Below are 17,190 nucleotides of genomic sequence, written 5' to 3'. Positions count from 1 at the left end.
TTTTTAGAGCAAATCTTTTTGTTATCTGATACTTAAAAGATGATACTTAAAAAGATGATAAATCTTAGCCTTTGGCTGGCTGTGCTACACAAGCTGTTGCATTCTTATTGGTCCAGATACAGCAATTGGAATATGGTAGGTAATTAAAAAATACAAGTCACTCAATATCACTATGCTAGCCGCAATATCACTCTGCTACTTTAGTAAGTTTAGATCTGCTTTAGTAAGGAAATCAGTGTGTCCTGCGGACCTTCCTTGACCTTCCTATGTAATTCTGAGGTGAAGTATTGATCCTGATTAGCTATCTTAAATATAACTTAGGTTTGGACTTAAGATTATTTGCATGTGTCTTGTTAAGGAAAAACATCAAGGTCCTGATAATGATCTGAACGTTTGTATCACTGAGGAATTGTATCAAGTATGTTCACTTGCATTTAAAACACACAGAGCACAGTGCAGGGATCTTTTGTTGTTTATTTGTTTGTTTTTAGTATGTCAGTGCATATATTTATCAAGTTTAAAGACTTGAATATTTGAACTACTTTGTTCTCTCTCTGCAAGAATAACGTGTAGCCTCAGCTTAAATCTTAAGCGTGTGTTTTCAGCTTGTGGGAATTGAGATCATTCCCATTTTTGTGAGCAGATGAGTCAATGAGTCTTATTGCTTTCTCCTATTGGAATGTAGCAATTTGATATGGAAGGGACCGAGAACTGTTGCTGTAAAATGTTGCATAAGAGGAAAAGAAACTGAGAAAAAATGAGCGTTTTTGCAATGTGGAGAAAGCAAGTCTAGTCTTGTGTCTGCCAGAAGATCTCCTGGAGTCCAATGGAATACCATGAGAGGAGTAAAGACTACTGTATTTGTATAAAGAACTGGTAGCAGTTCAGGGCTTGTTAAAGAATATACTTTATCAATTCAGAGCAAAGTCTTCCTGAAGCAGCAAGTAAAGCTCTTTGGTCTCAGACTGAATCAACAGAAGAATTTACCTATTTAATGATTCAAATAAAAAAATTAGCTATTTTGAAATCCTTTCTAGGAATATTGTTTCTTACCCTTAGCTAAACAGGCGTAAACTGGAGAGGGTAGATTGTGTTGACGGTGCAAATCGGAATTCTTGGTCTGTATCTTCTTAAATTCTACATTTGTGTGTGTGGTGGAAGCCCTAGAGGCTTCATTATCAGAAAATGAGGTGATAAAGCAAAGTCTATTCTTCAGAAGAATAAAAAAAAAAAAAAAAAGAACAAAGCATAAGGTGTCTGGAATGGCTTGATAAATTTTTGCCTTGTATCTAATAATACTAAGGCTTAAGGAAAGTGAGAATGTTCTTAATGGGATAAAGGAGATTCAACACTGCAAAGAACTTAAATTTATAGTCCTAGGACAACCATATCTCCTGAGTTTATTAGCAGAAGTTGTCTTAGATGCTTTGAATTCAATTGGAGCGGTTTCCAAGTTAACACTAGTTATATTCTGCTACAGAAGAAATAATAAAAGTAACGGACTGGCCGTTCACAAGCTCTGTAGATGGAAGAAACAGTTGAACAAGTTGTATAGATATTCCAGACACTGAAGAGTGATTTGCATTTGTGCGTGTATAGTATTTGTGCATGCGCATATAGATGCTTTTACTTTTTGAGCAACTGTTACTATCATCCGAGGAAATTAGACCTCGGAGAATAATTCCAATTCTTGTCATAAGAAGCAACTTTTTTGAATGAAGCTGCTTAATATTCATAACAATTTTAAATGTAGCCATCTTTAAACATATTGTCCTTACGATACCCGATCTTTGTACTCTGTTTTGTTCTGATTAGAGAAAGTCTTTCTGGAGACAAAAGAAATAAACAATAGTTCTAGCTGTCAAACATGACTCACAGCCATACCCCTCTGTGTGCAGTCTGATTTGTAGTTCATGTGCCAATCAAACCCAAGTCTCATCTATTTATTATTACTGTTTGGTTAGAAGACTAACTAAAACTATGTACTTTTCCCAAAACCTTACCTGTAGTAAAAACCCACTTCTCTAATTTCTTGAGTTCTGGTAAGCAGAAGCAGCTGAAATAGCCGAACAGTTTGCTGTTCTGTAAACAAATGTAATGAAAGGACAGATTTTTTTTTTTCTTCATAATTCTTTTTATGGCAATTTGAAAAGGATGCTTCTAAAAACCTTCTAGAGAATGACATTCAAAATGAGCTCATAAGAGGAAAATAAAACCAAATTTGAGAGTTTACTTACTAAAGGATCTTTTTACTAATCCTTATATGGATAAATCAGGAGGTCTGCTCACAGCTATATGTGGTCATCTTAAGTTTTTTAGAAATATGGCCTAAACTTGTGTGATTCATGGCAGTGTGTTTATCTTATGTCATGATATTATGTGGTACTAATTCAACATATTAAGATTATAAGAACGAAAGAACAGTACAGCACCACTTCAAAATATGCGGATATGATGAGCATGTTAATCAAATCTGGATTTGTTGAAAATGACAACACACACTCTAGTGGCCTTTTTTTGAATTTTTTTCCTGCTAATAGTATTGCTTCCTAGTAACTCTGAGGAGGCTATTACTTTTAGCTGTCAGTTTTGGTAGTGCATCATGTAATAGAATTAGCTGTGTTCTACAGGGCTTCAAGAGAAATGAGGAGCGAGTAATAAAGCCTTAGCATAGTGGTAGCGTTCATCTGCAACTTTTGAAACATGAGTGTGCTTTCAAAATAAATAGAAAGAGCTTGTTGCATTGTAAACTTTTTTTCTAAATTAAAAGATGAAAAATATACTAAATCGGCATGTGTATTTGTGTTTTAAAGCAACATGGCCTGTCCCTGTAGGGTAGATCTAAAATTTAAAGGAAGTGTACCTACAAACCATGAGATTTTTCAGGAGATCAGATTGCACTTCCTACTGAAGGAAGTGTCCTACAACTGCATAGGAATTGAAGGGAAACAGAATTGTATATGAAATGCTTAAAGATCATGCTTAGGTATATAGATTGTCACAGAGAAAAGCATGCCATTTCCATAGGTTAAATCAAAGCGGGATTTAAACCATTTGTCTATTTATTAATGACATGTAGTTAACTAGTAACCAGTGAACTATACGTTCGGGTTTAATATTGGCAATGCAGCCACAGTACTAGATACCTACAAGATGTTAACACATACCTGCAAATTTTTATGGATGCTTTTGTAATTTATCCCCAGAAGTTCTCATCCCACACACACACATTCACGCTCTTGTGTATGTGCCTCCCTGCCCTCCATCCTTGTGGTGTCCTCCCCCTCCCTAGAGAACATAGTTTACAAGCGCACACCTTTTCCCTTGGGAGTGCAGGTCCATTATTTACAGATATCTCCTGTGGGAGATGTGGGTGCTCCAGCTTTTCATGTTCTGGTGTTGCCTCCTGCAATCTGCTAATGCCCATGCTGGTAGAACACACCCAGTGAGGTTCACTTGCCCACAGAGATGTGGGTCTCTATATGTTGCTCCCCTTGCTGTCTGTCCCCCACCTGGGTGCAGGCTGCACATGACACCTGATGGGGAGGCAGCTCTGTCTGGTGTAGGTAGAGGTTGTGCCAGCAAGGTGACTTCTGGCAGCAGCAAACTGAGTTTTGACTGCTGCTCTGTTACCCTTTTTCTGCTGTTACAGTTGTGCATGTTTCTTTTACACTTCTTTTCAAGCTGACTCCTCTTTTTCCCCCCCCCCAAAAAAAAAAGTCTATTAGTAATTCCCTGGTTACTGCTTAAGCTGTCAGAGGGTCACCTTCCTCCTTAGCCTTATCAATTGTTTTACCCAAAACTGTCTGAGAGGATGATTACTATTCCATTTGCACACACTGCTTGCACTTATGTTCCTATTTTATCACCTGTTTTAATCTAGGCCATTTTGCTGAGGGAGATTTTTAAATTTCCCTTGCACTAGAGGACGTGTTTCTTTGGTTGCCTCACTTCTCATAAAGTCGGGGTAGCTTTCTATAGTGTTACACATTTAAATTACTTTGATTCTAAAATGAAAGGGACGTAGTCTCTCCTGTTAAAGAGTAGTTTTCTTCTTCCCTAATCACTTTCCAGAAGAATCCTGATTTGATTTTCACCAGATACTGTTGTAAGACATATTGAACTTATTAGATTACAACCTATTTTGCCAGAGTTAACTTGCAGAACAAGCCAGAGAAGGGAGGAGGGAACGTAGTAGTTGTCAAACTTGAGTCTGTGATGTATTCAACATGGCAGAATTGCAACTGCTCCTTGGTTCTTTGTAACAGCTTGGGGTTTTTTGCTTTGTATTGCTCAGTCCTCTTCTGGTGGGAGCTTTGACTCTTGTATAGTTTCTATATTCCTGAAATGCCAAGCTATCCTTAAAAAGGCATTATAGGTTTTCAGTTTTTTTTTCTCCTCCAGTGAAATTTGTAAGTTGTGTAGGGACATGTTTTTTAATTGACAGGCAACAATTGTGACCATCAGATGTTAGTGTTTGCATGAAATTTATGTTCCTGCCTAAAAGATCTGTTTGTGTTAAATTAAAACATCCCTCCTTGAAAAATGACAGATTCATTTCCAGGAATAGCTACTTGCAGCACAAACTCTTCAAAAACGGTAAGATGTCAGTCTTATTTTAGGGTCTAAGGAAAAAAAGAAGCTTATTTAACAAGGGGAGAATGTATTCCCAAGATTCCTGCTAGCCTCAGAAAATCTCAGATAGGAAATTTTGATTGTTTCACTGTATCTCAGCGTACGCGCTCTGAGATGTCCGTTCCCTGGCAATAGAAGAGTGTTGAAACAGAACTGTTGGCTCTAGCCGCTACTGCACCATGTCCTGTGCACCAGCAGAACCTTCAGATGAGTGTGTCTGGAGCTCAGGTGTTGTCTCTTTCCTCCTTTCCTGAAGCCTCAGACTCTGGGCTAGAAACACAGCTTTCATATCAATTTTACTCAGGTAAACCTGCAAGAAGTTGAGTTATTTGCTGATGTTTACAAAGCTTCTGCTGTACAGTTAGTCAGGAGCTTGATACACACTAGCCAATTGATACACAGTCTTTCATGCCAGGGTTACTGCAGCCTCTGTTCTGAAACAAACTTGAAAGACTATTTGCTGCAGTGTGCAGATTCTTTTGAAAGAGATCTGGTCCGTTGAGGACTTTCCACTTAAAGGGAAAGATCTGTTTAGTGCCTGCATAGACAAGGCGCGCATGAGTTCAAATAGCTGTAATTTATGATACCCTATGAGCTTTGCAGTGTATACGCCCCCAGCCATAATGAGGCTTGGGGTAATCATTGCAAAGGCAGGTACTGAGCAAAGAAGCCCTCCCGTGTTCCTTTGCTATTCCAGGCTGATAATGATGAGATCTCTCTCTTTGGCTGAGCAGATTCTGCAGTCAAACAGCTCAAGTGTATAATTGTTGGAGCACAGCTTATATACGGATGTGTTATACCTCAGGTACTGAGAAGCGTGCATGTGTGACATTCCGCTAGGGTATGGAAGAGCAGTTGTCTACCCATAATGATGAGTAATACCATCACTTTGTTTTTCATTAGCAAAGAAGGATGATGCCAAATTTCATCTTTATTCGGGGAAATGTGGAAGCTGATAGCTAATCTAAATTTCAGTGAATATCTTTCTGGGCCTCTGAGCTTGCTAGCAGATGGGCTGTATTGCTTCAGGCTACTGAATCGTGAATGGAAAGTGTCCTGCAATCTGAATTCTGGGATTGGGGTCAACCTCTCTGTTTTAAAAGTCAGTAAGAAACATCACTGCTACCAGAGCCACCTGCTCGTCAGACCCCAGTTGGGCTTATTCCACATTTCCTGCTTAAGGAAACTAGGGTGTGTCTTCTCAGTATTGCTCCTAGCTGTAGGACCTTTCCCATTCAGCAGAGGAAAGTCCGTGTTCTCAGACTTCCTGTGCTTAGCCTAGCTTCAGTTGATCGGTAGTCCTCAGGGCTTTCCATCTAACGATATGGATACTAGATGGCTCTAAGTGTTTCGCTTTTTTTCCTTCATAGTCTTCCAATAGATTCTTTTTTGATGCAGCAGCTTTCTTTGTTCCCTTATTCATCTTTTGATGAGAAGAGCCTCAAAGGTAGTTATCTCAGTCTGGAGAGCAACAGGAATCGAGTCCTCGTGGCAGACGTCCTTCCACTAAACTCTATGCAGCATTCTGTAGGAGTTACCCTAGATCTTAGGCAGGTTATTTTTCACACTGCAGAGGGCTTCTTGCTGGATTATTGATTGTTGCTGATTACTGTTGTTGAAAGTTGTATGAAACCAGAAGTATGGGACTACCTGTGACAAAATGAGACTCACTGTACAGAAACCTGAGCTGCGCCAGTAATCTCCGTGTAGCTTGCGCTGCTCCAGCTTAGAGTTCACCAAATACTGTCAGGCTGGTTTTATTTCTTTTTCTAAGTTTTTGGCAAGATTATTCTTTTCGGAATGTGTTTTTGTTTGATTCTTACTCAGTTAAGGATTCTGGACTGTTCTCCAAGTAAGGAGCCCTTTGGGCACTTGGACTTAGTGTACAAGTGTACGTTATAGACAAGCTTTTGAAGGTGGAAGAAAGATTAGATACTGTTAGCTGTGTTCCTTAGGTATGTAGTTCACATTTGCAAATTGTTGTCCTACTTTTTTCGGTAATGTTTCTGGAGAATTCGGGGGTGACAAAAAGGAGGGACTTGTATTTGAACATTACTTGTGCTCAGATGCATAACATACAGAAAAAGCATTTTTATTGCTTACATAGCTATGGATAAGTACTTTCTGGGTAACAGTACTATAAACGTACATAGCTTGTACGGCTTATTTTCCATAGCGTGAGAGTTAATACAGACAATGCATCTTGAGGGAAGCTAGTTACAGGTAAGCAACCTCTCTCCTGGAATGCTTAATCATTTTGCCTGAAAATAGGTTCCTATTGCATAGTCTCCTTTTCTGTCCTTCTCTGTGACAGTTGATGAAAAAGGAGATGAAATTATTAATATGCAACTGAAAAAGAAACTTATACTCTGTAATAGATTTGAGCATACAATAGGTGTCACAGCACTGGTGGGGAGAGAGTACTTGAAGTGATAAGAACAAGGGAGAGAAACACTATGATCTTACTATGGTCCAAAAAAAATAGGAGAGGCTTGTGAGAGAAATACTCCATACTTTTCCTGTAGCTTTAAAAGACTCTAGTGTCTGAGAAAGCAAGAAACAAGGTAGCTAGTTTCCTTTGTATTTTTTCTGGGCAATAGAACTGGCTCCTCCAAAGGTAATGAGAGGAAGGCAGATGTGTGGTTATAAACAGTGACCAAAGAGAATAGAAATGGGCTTAGGAATGGATGTCGTGATGGAGAGACATAGAGGAGTTGGCTATGCCAAGTATAAATGGCATGAAGAGAAGGATGCACATGAGAGCTCCAGCTTGATGAGAGGATTGGGGAGAAGAGAAGAAGAAAAGTAGTGGAACTGTTGAGTATAGAGGGATGGAGGTGACACAATGGGGGGAATTGAGGTGATGGGAAGAAGGACAACAAATGTCGAAATAAATATGTAGCAGGAGGCAGCATGAGTTACAGATGGACAAGACTGCAAGGATTGTTATATGCAGTTTCCAGAGCCCCACGTAGGATCCTGCACTGTCTGTTGCTTACAAAACTATTTGACTTAATGCCAAAGTAGAAGTCATGTATTTTGCATGTAAGAGATGTTATAGTTAAGTGGTGAAAATGTGATTTATTGCTTTAGGAAGTGATGTTACGAAAGAGTCGCGTAATTTTTACTTCTGAAGAAGGTTAGCATTTAAACTGACCAAATGTTTACAAACTATAAAGCACATTAAGAAACAAAAGGAAAGACTTAAGAGATTACCGGATTAAAAATGTAGAGAATTGAAATTGTGTGCTCAACATGAACATATACACTGGATTTGCATTCTTTAAGTGTATGTCTTTCTGTATGTTTTGTAACCATTGCATTCTAAACCTAGTCACTACAAAACCAGACTGAAAATCAAAGCAAATAATACATTGTTTCTTGTTTCTGTTCAGATTATTATCTAAGATATGAGAGTACTTAAAAGTATTTGAAATGTTCATGAAAGAAACTGGCACAGGCAATTGCCAGTATAAATTGTTAATAAAATTGTGAATATGTGGTGCCCAAGCTATTCCATCTACTTGTAAATAGGTCCACACGATTCACGGCCTCTAGCTGCTGTATTTCTGAGAGAGAATCTCGAATTCTTTATTACTGAGGATTTATGTTATGGTTTGCTAATTAACCACTTGATGTTTGCATACGTGAAAAGAGGAATTTTATTTACATAGGCGACGACTTCTTTCTGGGTACTTTTCTGCCAAAGTCTGTATTCTTCTCAGCTGAAAGGCAGGCAGGTAATCATAACTAAGCATTTTCTTCATGCCATTTTACAGCTGATCCTCGTACCTGTTCTATTGTAGAACACATAGAAGTTTAATAGAAGTTGTAAAAGCAGATTGTCAAACAAGAAGGATTTTTAGCGCTCAAGAAAAACTAAGAAACTTTGTAGGACGGTGTAGAAAGGGCAGGCTAACATGGGTGACACTGTTGTGGGGGTTTACTACAGGCCACCTGATGAGGAGGAAGTTGTCGATGAGGCCTTCTACAGACAGCTGGAAGTAGCCTCACGATCACAGGCTCGATCACAGGCCCCAGTTCTCATGGGAGACTTCAACCACCCTGCCATCTGTTGGGAAGACAGCACAGCTAGGCACAAACAGTCAAAGAGGTTCCTGCAGAGGATTGATGATAATTTCTTGACCCAGGTGGTGGAGACGCCAACGAGGAGAGGTGCAATGCTAGACCTTGTACTAACGAACAAAGAAGGTCTAGTTGGAGATGTGAAGGTTGGGGGCAGCCTTGGCTGCAGTGACCATGAGATGGTGGAGTTCAGGATCCTGCGAGGAGGGAGCAGGGCAATGAGTAGGATTGCAACCCTGGACTTCAGGAGAGCTGACTTTGGCCTCTTCAGGGACCTACTTAGGGGAATCTCCTGGGGTAGGGCCCTAGAAGGAAGAGGGGTCCAAGAGAGCTGGTTAATATTCAAGCGTCACTTCCTCCAGGCTCAGGATCAGTGCATCCCTCTGAGGAAGAAGTCGAGCAAAGCGGGCAGGAGACCTGCATGGATGAGCAAGGAACTGCTGGCAAAACTCCAGCAGAAGAAGGAAGTGTACAGAATGTGGAAAAGGGGACAGGCCACTTGGGAAGAATACAGGGACGTTGTCAGAGCGTGCAGGGATGCGACAAGGAAGGCTAAGGCCCAGTTGGAATTAAATCTGGCAAGGGATGTCAAGGACAACAAGAAGGCCTTCTTCAAATACATCAATAGCAAAAGGAAGACTAGGGAAAACGTGGGCCCGCTGCTGAATGGGGCGGGTGCCCTGGTGACAAAGGATACAGAGAAGGCAGAGTTATTGAATGCCTTCTTTGCTTCAGTCTTCACTGCTAAGGCCAGTCCTGAGGAATTCCAGACCCTGGGGACAAGAGAGGAAGTCTGGAGAAAGGAAGACTCTCCCTTGGTGGAGGAGGATCAGGTTAGAGATCTTTTGTCCAAGCTTGACATCCACAAATCCGTGGGCCCCGATGGGATGCACCCACGAGTGCTGAGGGAGCTGGCGGATGTTATTGCTAGGCCACTCTCCATCATCTTGGAAAGGTCCTGGAGATCGGGCGAGGTGCCTGAGGACTGGAAGAAAGCCAATGTCAGGCCAGTCTTCAAAAAGGGCAAGAAGGAGGAGCCAGGAAACTACAGGCCTGCCAGCCTCACCTCCATCCCTGGAAAGGTGATGGAACAGCTCCTCCTGGAGGTCATCACTAAGCATGTGGATGGAGGACGGGAAGGTGATCAGGAGTAGCCAGCATGGATTCACCCAAGGGAAATCATGCTTGACCAATCTGATAGCCTTCTATGACGGAATGACTGGCTGGGTAGATGAGGGCAGAGCAGTGGATGTTGTCTCCCTGGACTTCAGCAAGGCTTTGGACACTGTCTCCCATCACATCCTCCCAGGTAAGCTCAGGAAGTGTGGGCTAGATGAGTGGACGGTGAGGTGGCTTGAGAACTGGCTGGATGGCCGAGCTCAGAGGGTTGTGGTGAATGGTGCAGAGTCTAGTTGGAGGCCTGTGGCTAGCGGTGTCCCCCAGGGGTCAGGACTGAGTCCAATCTTGTTCAACGTATTCATCGATGACCTGGAGGAAGGGACAGAGCGTACCCTCAGCCAGTTTGCTGATGATACTAAACTGGGGGGAGTGGCTGACACACCAGAAGGCTGTGCTGCCATTCAGAGGGACCTGGACAGGCTGGAGAGCTGGGCGGAGAGGAACCTCCTGAAGTTCCACAAAGGCAAGTGCAAGGTCCTGCACCTAGGCAGGAATAATCCCATGCACCAGTACAGGCTGGGGTTGACCTGCTGGAAAGTAGCTCTGCAGAAAAGGACCTGGGAGTGCTGGTGGACAGCAAGTTCAGCATGAGGCAGCAGTGTGGCCTTGTGGCCAAGAAGGCCAATGGTCTCCTGGGGTGCATGAGGCAGAGTGTTGCCAGCAGGTGGAGGGAGGTGATGCTGCCCCTCTCCTCAGCCCTGGGGAGGCGTCACCTGGAGTCCGGTGTCCACTTCTGGGCTCCCCAGTACGAGAGAGACTTGGTGCTACTGGAGAGAGTCCAGCGGAGGGCTGCAAAGAGGATGAGGGGACTGGAGCCTCTCTCCTCTGAAGAAAGGCTGCGAGAGCTGGGCCTGTTGAGCCTGGAGAAGAGAAGACCGAGAGGCGATCTGATCAGTGGGTACAAGTATCTGAAGGGGGAGTGTCAAGAGGAAGGGGCCAGCCTCTTCTCCGTGGTGCCCAGCACCAGGACAAGAGGCAACGGGCACCAACTGAACCACAGGCAGTTCCATCTGAACCTGAGAAAAAACTTCTTCACTGTGAGGGTGACAGAGCACTGGACCAGGTTGCCCAGAGGGGTAGTGGAGTCTCCTTCGGTGGAGATATTCAAAACCCGTTCTGGATGTGATCCTGGGCAATATGCTCTAGAGGACGCTGCTTGAGCAGGGAGGTTGGACTAGATGATCTCCAGAGGTCCCTTCCAACCTAAACCATTCTGTGATTCTGTGGAAGTACATTAGCTGGCTAATTCTGTTGAATGCTCAGCTTTGAAATTGCTACCAAGTTAGTTTTTAGTTAGGGATTGTTTGAGTTAGTATTAGAATTCTAAATATCAAAAGTTGTATCGTGTGCTGTTTGTATGGGTGCATTGGACAAGGCTGCATTGTCTTAGAATTACACATGAATTACTCAAGTGAAAAATGGTGAGGGACTGTGTATTCTGAGTATTACTATAGGCCATAGGCTGAGCTAAGGCTCCAGTTTGCCATGTGGTTTAGGTAATTTTGTATCTGTTTGTAAGTAGGAACCTAATTTTCTGGGAGATTCGAGTTCTTAATGAGTTTGGAAATAACTGAGCAATTGTTTCTGACAATATGCACAGAAGTGGTAGTTCTGAGGTATAAATACATTTGGAGATCTGGCACTTCGGTTCTCCTGGCATCTCATAATGTCAACTTGTTGGGTCAAATATCAACAATATTTTGCAAGCCTTATCTGTTTCACTGAGAGCAGCGATGTCTAAAATTAGCTCGTGGAATTATCCTTTGACTGCTTCAATGCATGGTATTTCGAAAAAGTATTAATCGGTACTTTTAAGAGTAGTCAATCTTCTGATAACTTTTCATATTTCTCATTTTCCTGGGTGCTCTTTTCTAGACATCCTAGAGGAGGATCCTTTATCCGACCAAACAAGGCAAATTTTGGAGTAGATTTCCTAACTGCAGTAAAGGACCGGTACGGATTGAGTGATGAGCAAGACGTCCACCATGGGAAGGACAGTACATTAGTATTTGGCAAGAAGACTGTGGAATTTGTTGGTATGGATTCTATTATAGAACAACAAAGGCAAGTGTAATATTTGAAAATCTAAGTTATGCTGCTAGTGGTTGCGTAGTTAAGTCGTAGTTCAACTGTAAGGAAAGGAAAATTACATTGTCCTTAAATGTCTCAGGTAATTATTCTGTAGATACTGGATTATTGTTTTCCCTAAGAATGTATGAATAAATTTGTTGAAGTAGTAAAGTAGATCCCTTAAGAATTCTGATACGGATTCTGATTTCACGTAATATTTAATCTGATGTGATTGTGAGCTGCTGCCAAAAGAGACAACCTTGCTCGCTCCTTTCTCTGCCTGTGTCCGCTGTTTATGTGGACAGCAGATCTGGTGCTTTATAGAATCGAAAGGTGAGCTGAGTGAGGTCGATGATGCATGAAACCATTCTTTCTTTGGTGAGTTAGTTTTCCATTGGATCAGTGAATTGATTCAACTTGCCTAGCAGCCATACAGTTGCCAGGTTAGAAAACGCTGGGAGAATGCGTATGGGGGAACAGGATGCTTTTCTCTTTTGGCAGCAACCTATAGTTAGCCTGGGTTAAGTGAAATGTCAAGCTTTCTTGCCCCTAATAATTCAGTAGCAGAATAACTGTTGCTCTTAAATTTCTTGTTAACTTAATCAAAATCTTGCATGCAAACTCCATTCAGTTAACTTTCGGCCTACAAATACTGCAGTGCCTAATTGTTTTGGTATTTGTTTTATTTTAACATGGCCTTACTGCAGGACAGAGGAGGGGTTTCTGCTGAAGGATAAATATCATGTTACTGAGATTGATGGAGAACAGATGATTTAATACCACAGACTATTCAGATATGAGACTTATGCATGAGATCTCAGTGAATGGATGATAAACTGAAGATCCTGATAGCACAGAGTTAAGATGACTGGTATCCCTCAAGCGTGTGTTTCATAACTTTACGTTCAGGCTTCTTTTAAATTAAATTGCATTTATAATACTCAGTGTTGGGTTAATAACCCCTGTCAACTGCTCGTTCATATTTTCACCATGAATTTTATTTCAATATTTCATTTTAATTTGGAATTTTAAGTTTGCTTCTGTTTATAAATATTCATTGGTGCACAAGCACACAATGAATTAGTCTTTCTGTACAGTTTGGAGGGGCCTACAGTATGAAGTACTTATCTACTCTTCTTGCTTAAATTTTTTTTAAAAGTCCTTATCTTTTGCCTGTAATGGTGTAAATCTAATTTAAGCAGCATGCTATTGTATTCCAAAGACTGGAAGTCATTTTATTAGAGGAAGACATTCAAATTGATTAACATTAATACATGAGAAACAGTAAGTTAGACTTGTGAAAGTTTTCATGGTAAAATAACATCTTAGTTGCATACTAGAGGATTTTTTACAGCTAACTTGATAATATTGTTCTCCAAAATTTATCTGGAAGTGAAAGTATCACTCAGATCATAAAGTAGTGTTTGAAATAGAACAACTTTGTTATATGCTTGTATTTTGTCACTTACATAAACTACTAGCAAGAAATGCAAATTTTAAAGACATGAAATATGTTCTAAATTATTTCATGTGCATGAGGATTTTGCTTCTTTAACAGGTTTTGATGTGTGTAAGTGTCAATGTCATTTTTAGTGTTTCTTCCATGTAACTTCTCTTAACACTGCTGATTTCTATTTTGACTGAGAGGAAATGATAGTGTTAGGAAGGGCTTTAACTTGAGTTACCCTGCTACCTTGCGTTTAATCTTGTCCTATCTCAAAAACTAAGCAGAACTGCACTGGGATGGAAGACGCTCAAGAAATCTTAGTATTGTGCCTTCATAATTTACATCTTTTGTACATGGGAACAGAGATTATGCCTTATTTGAGTGCTCGCGATCTTTGGTTTCATAAAGTAAGAAGTGATGATATTTGGAGAAGGAATTAATGAGATTAATGATTGCCAATACAGTGATAATTTTACACAATCATAGTCCTTTTTAAATAAATGGATTTTAATATTTTCTGAGTATTGTATGCCGTTCCTTATTCTTGTTTACTTGTATGAGTAATGACTGTATAGGTAAGAGAAGGAAGGCAGAAAGCTGCTGTACTGCTAGTGAGGAAGTCTTTCAGTCATTTCACACCATGCTCATTTACCGTGTTTTTGCCCATTTATGGGGGGATGGCAAAGAAGGAAATAAAGTAATTTTGTGTATAGGTTGCAGGTGTAATGATCTCCAGCACCAGAGAGGTATGAGTTCTGTAGGTGGCAGTCTCCTTTCTGAGCTGATACTCTGCAAATGGTCTCGCTTTGTCTACCAGAAAGTACTAAGCAGTTGAAAATGCCTCGCCACTTTTTTTAAGTGACATAAAAATGCCCAAATAGCTTAGAGCCTCTTGCAAAAAGTACTGCAGGAAATCTAATTAACTTGGAAGTCCTAACCAAATTCCAACTTGCTTAGCTGCATTTTGTCTGTTTTGTTACTGTGTGTTTTCAGTTGGATAAGATCTTTTTTTTTTCTTTTCTTTTTTAGCCCATCCAGACCTATTTTGTGGTAGTAATGTCAAGGCAGAAAGTAGATGAGATATCTGTTTTCAAGTAAGAAAGATATTACAGTGCAGCAGTTTGTATGGTGTTAATTCTACAGATGATGATATTTGTGAAAAGAATATTATTTAGTTGTAAAACCAAGTGTTAAATAATGTATTTATTTCTAACTAAAGATTAGTTAACAGAATGTTCTTTCTCATTTAGCCAGCTGAACCAACTAGTAGATATCTCAGTGCGTGAATGTGCTGTGAGCCATGCTGGTCAGAAAGAGGAAATCAGCAGAACGTGTGCTAGTATCCTTTTTTTGAAGGTGCTATATTATGTGATAAAACAAATAACTTGGAATGCTAAAGTATGTACTTATTCTCTTCAAGGAATGGGGAAGTGTATTTGTATCCTTCTATCAAGATATATTTTCAGAATTATTGTTTCTATCTGGAAGCTTAATTCAATGTTTACTTAGTTAAAAAGTAGAAACCTACTTTTTTTTGTTTGAATACAGTTTGTGGATAAAATAGAAATATTGCCATAGGTTGCTACTGTGACTGCAACTTGAGAAGTGTCCAGCAATGGGATTTTTTTTATTTGACTGTAGAATAGAAAACCCCATAAAAATACAATTGGAATATTCTGTAGGCACCAGAGGTTGTGAATATATAATAAATTACATATTTAATATACTGCTTGTTATAGTGATGCTACTAGAATACGCACCAGGAGTTATTTGTTCATTTGTCAGGACACAGAATTTCTGTGTTAATACAGAAATTAATCTCTACCTCAGAATTTGTAAAGATACGCTCTTTTATAATGACCATATGCTATTTCCATACCAGAACTCGAGATACAACTTACAGTAATTGAGCAGTAGATTCTTACAGAGAGAAGAGTAGATTCATAAAGTAGTGTAGATTTCTTCCCTTAACCCAAACAAATGTACTCTATTTATGTTTATTTGTTACAAACCTAAAATTAATTCTAATTTCTGAAAAATGAAGTTCAGATTTGAGACGTTTCTTTTTCTTAATATGAAATTTCAGGTATCAGGCATATAAATTTATCAAAAAATCTGATATCATCTTGGGAGACAGTAGCAGATATTGCTTCTCAGGTTCAAAATCTGGAAACACTTAATATCAGGTATAAATATTGATATTTGGGTTTCTTTTCCTTTGGGGGTAGGGACAAGAAAGAAGAAGCTTTTCAAGCTCTCAGGTCAGCTTCCAAAGGGTAGCTGGATGTCTCAATACTCATTTTAATAGGAGTTAAGTTCCTAAATACCGTTGTTTTTTAATTGTGTTTTTAAACTCCTTGTGTGCGCTATGTTTTCCAGATAGCTCCTTTCGAGGAAAGGCCTTGGACCTTAGGAGTTTAGCATCTGTGTAAAACTAAATTCTGGAAAAGGGCTTGGGACAGATGGATGTTAACCTGAGTCCTGTAAAATTAGTAAAATCACAGTTGCCTGAAAAATATTAGAATGCAGATTTTGGTCATCAAATTTGCAGGAATTTAGGCATTTGTCAGTGTGTTCTCCATAGCAGATTTCATCATTTTTATGCAAATTGACTCCTTGGCTGGGGGAGACTGTGGACTAAAATTTACAGATTTTAACAGGGCACTGTAATCTCTTTTAAGCAGTTAGCCAAAAGGTAAAAACAAATATTCTTTGGAGTGCTTTTATAAAAATGAGGAAACGAGGAGTATAGAAATTCATGTTGACAGCATTTTTTTTTAACTTGGTCTGCTAGGTGGTGATTAGTAGAATTTTAAAATTAAAAGCAATACAATGTCTTAGATGTCCCATATGCCTTTAAGACATCTAAGACAATGGAATACTTCTAAATTTAAAGCTTAGCGTGCACCACAGCAGCACTTAACATGTATGTGCCCACTGCATACATGCAGTGAGGCTGGTGTGCAGAGTGCCTACATGGTGAGACCAGTTTCACAGCGCACATTAACAATTTGCTGTGTGCCTGTGCACCAGGTCAGACTGTCGGGATACTTGTGCGGAGGGTGTGGGTGGCACAGGCAAGGTGAGCAGTGCACTGGGACAGGGACCCCTCAGAAAGAGCCTGGGACCTTGCGGTGGCACTGCTGCATAGGAGGCAGCAGCAAGCCTGGGGAAGTACTGATAACTAGTCTGTGTCTCTTTTTTTTTTTTTAAAAAAGGATTTGCTAACCTAGAATGCAAACAGATAATTACTGGTAAGCCTGACTAAAAATTGCTAAATGAGATTTTTAAGAGCTCAGAAATTTTTTCCTATATAGAAAAACTGTAAAGTAAATGTGTTTTTATTTTTGTTCTAAATCTTATCAAATTTCTTAAGATTTTATTTCTAATTTTATTACTGTTGATTTAGTCTGATGGCCCAGGCAAGGGTTTATTTGGGAGCCTGCTTTTCTGTAAGCGTGATATTTTACCAACAACATCTAACATCATCAAGCTGAAATAATCCTAATGCTTAAACCACTACCCAGTTCATTCTCTGTTGAAATGATGCTAGTAAGGACTGTGGATCATAGTGACAGATCTACAGGAAAATCTCTCCTACAGTGTTGATGTGGAAAAGGAGGGAGGTTGTTGTTAAATAGATTGTACTTCCATTGGAACAAGAAAGAATTAACAAAATAATGTTAACAATAAAAAAAAAAATACTTTTAGTGCACACTTGTGTACTCTAGTTAGCGCAGGGCAAGATAATCTTCTGGCACGAACTAACACAG

At 40.0% G+C, this 17,190-nt stretch overlaps 1 protein-coding gene across 2 annotated transcripts in view; it reads left to right on the top strand.

The window, feature by feature from the left end:
• Positions 1–17,190, top strand: part of TBCE (tubulin folding cofactor E) — a 38,301-nt gene that overhangs the window by 3,922 nt on the left and 17,189 nt on the right. For both annotated transcript variants that reach the window (XM_068938971.1, XM_068938970.1), the window contains exons 4-6: positions 11,776–11,964; positions 14,668–14,756; positions 15,504–15,603. In XM_068938971.1, the coding sequence (XP_068795072.1) occupies positions 11,776–11,964; positions 14,668–14,756; positions 15,504–15,603 (378 nt within the window). The remainder of the gene's footprint in view (positions 1–11,775; positions 11,965–14,667; positions 14,757–15,503; positions 15,604–17,190) is intronic.

The sequence above is a fragment of the Struthio camelus genome, chromosome 3 (genome assembly GCF_040807025.1).
Source record: "Struthio camelus isolate bStrCam1 chromosome 3, bStrCam1.hap1, whole genome shotgun sequence".
Taxonomy (NCBI): Eukaryota; Metazoa; Chordata; class Aves; order Struthioniformes; family Struthionidae; genus Struthio; species Struthio camelus.
Note: the sequence above shows the minus strand (reverse complement) of the source record. Positions and strands in the feature narration are given on the sequence as shown.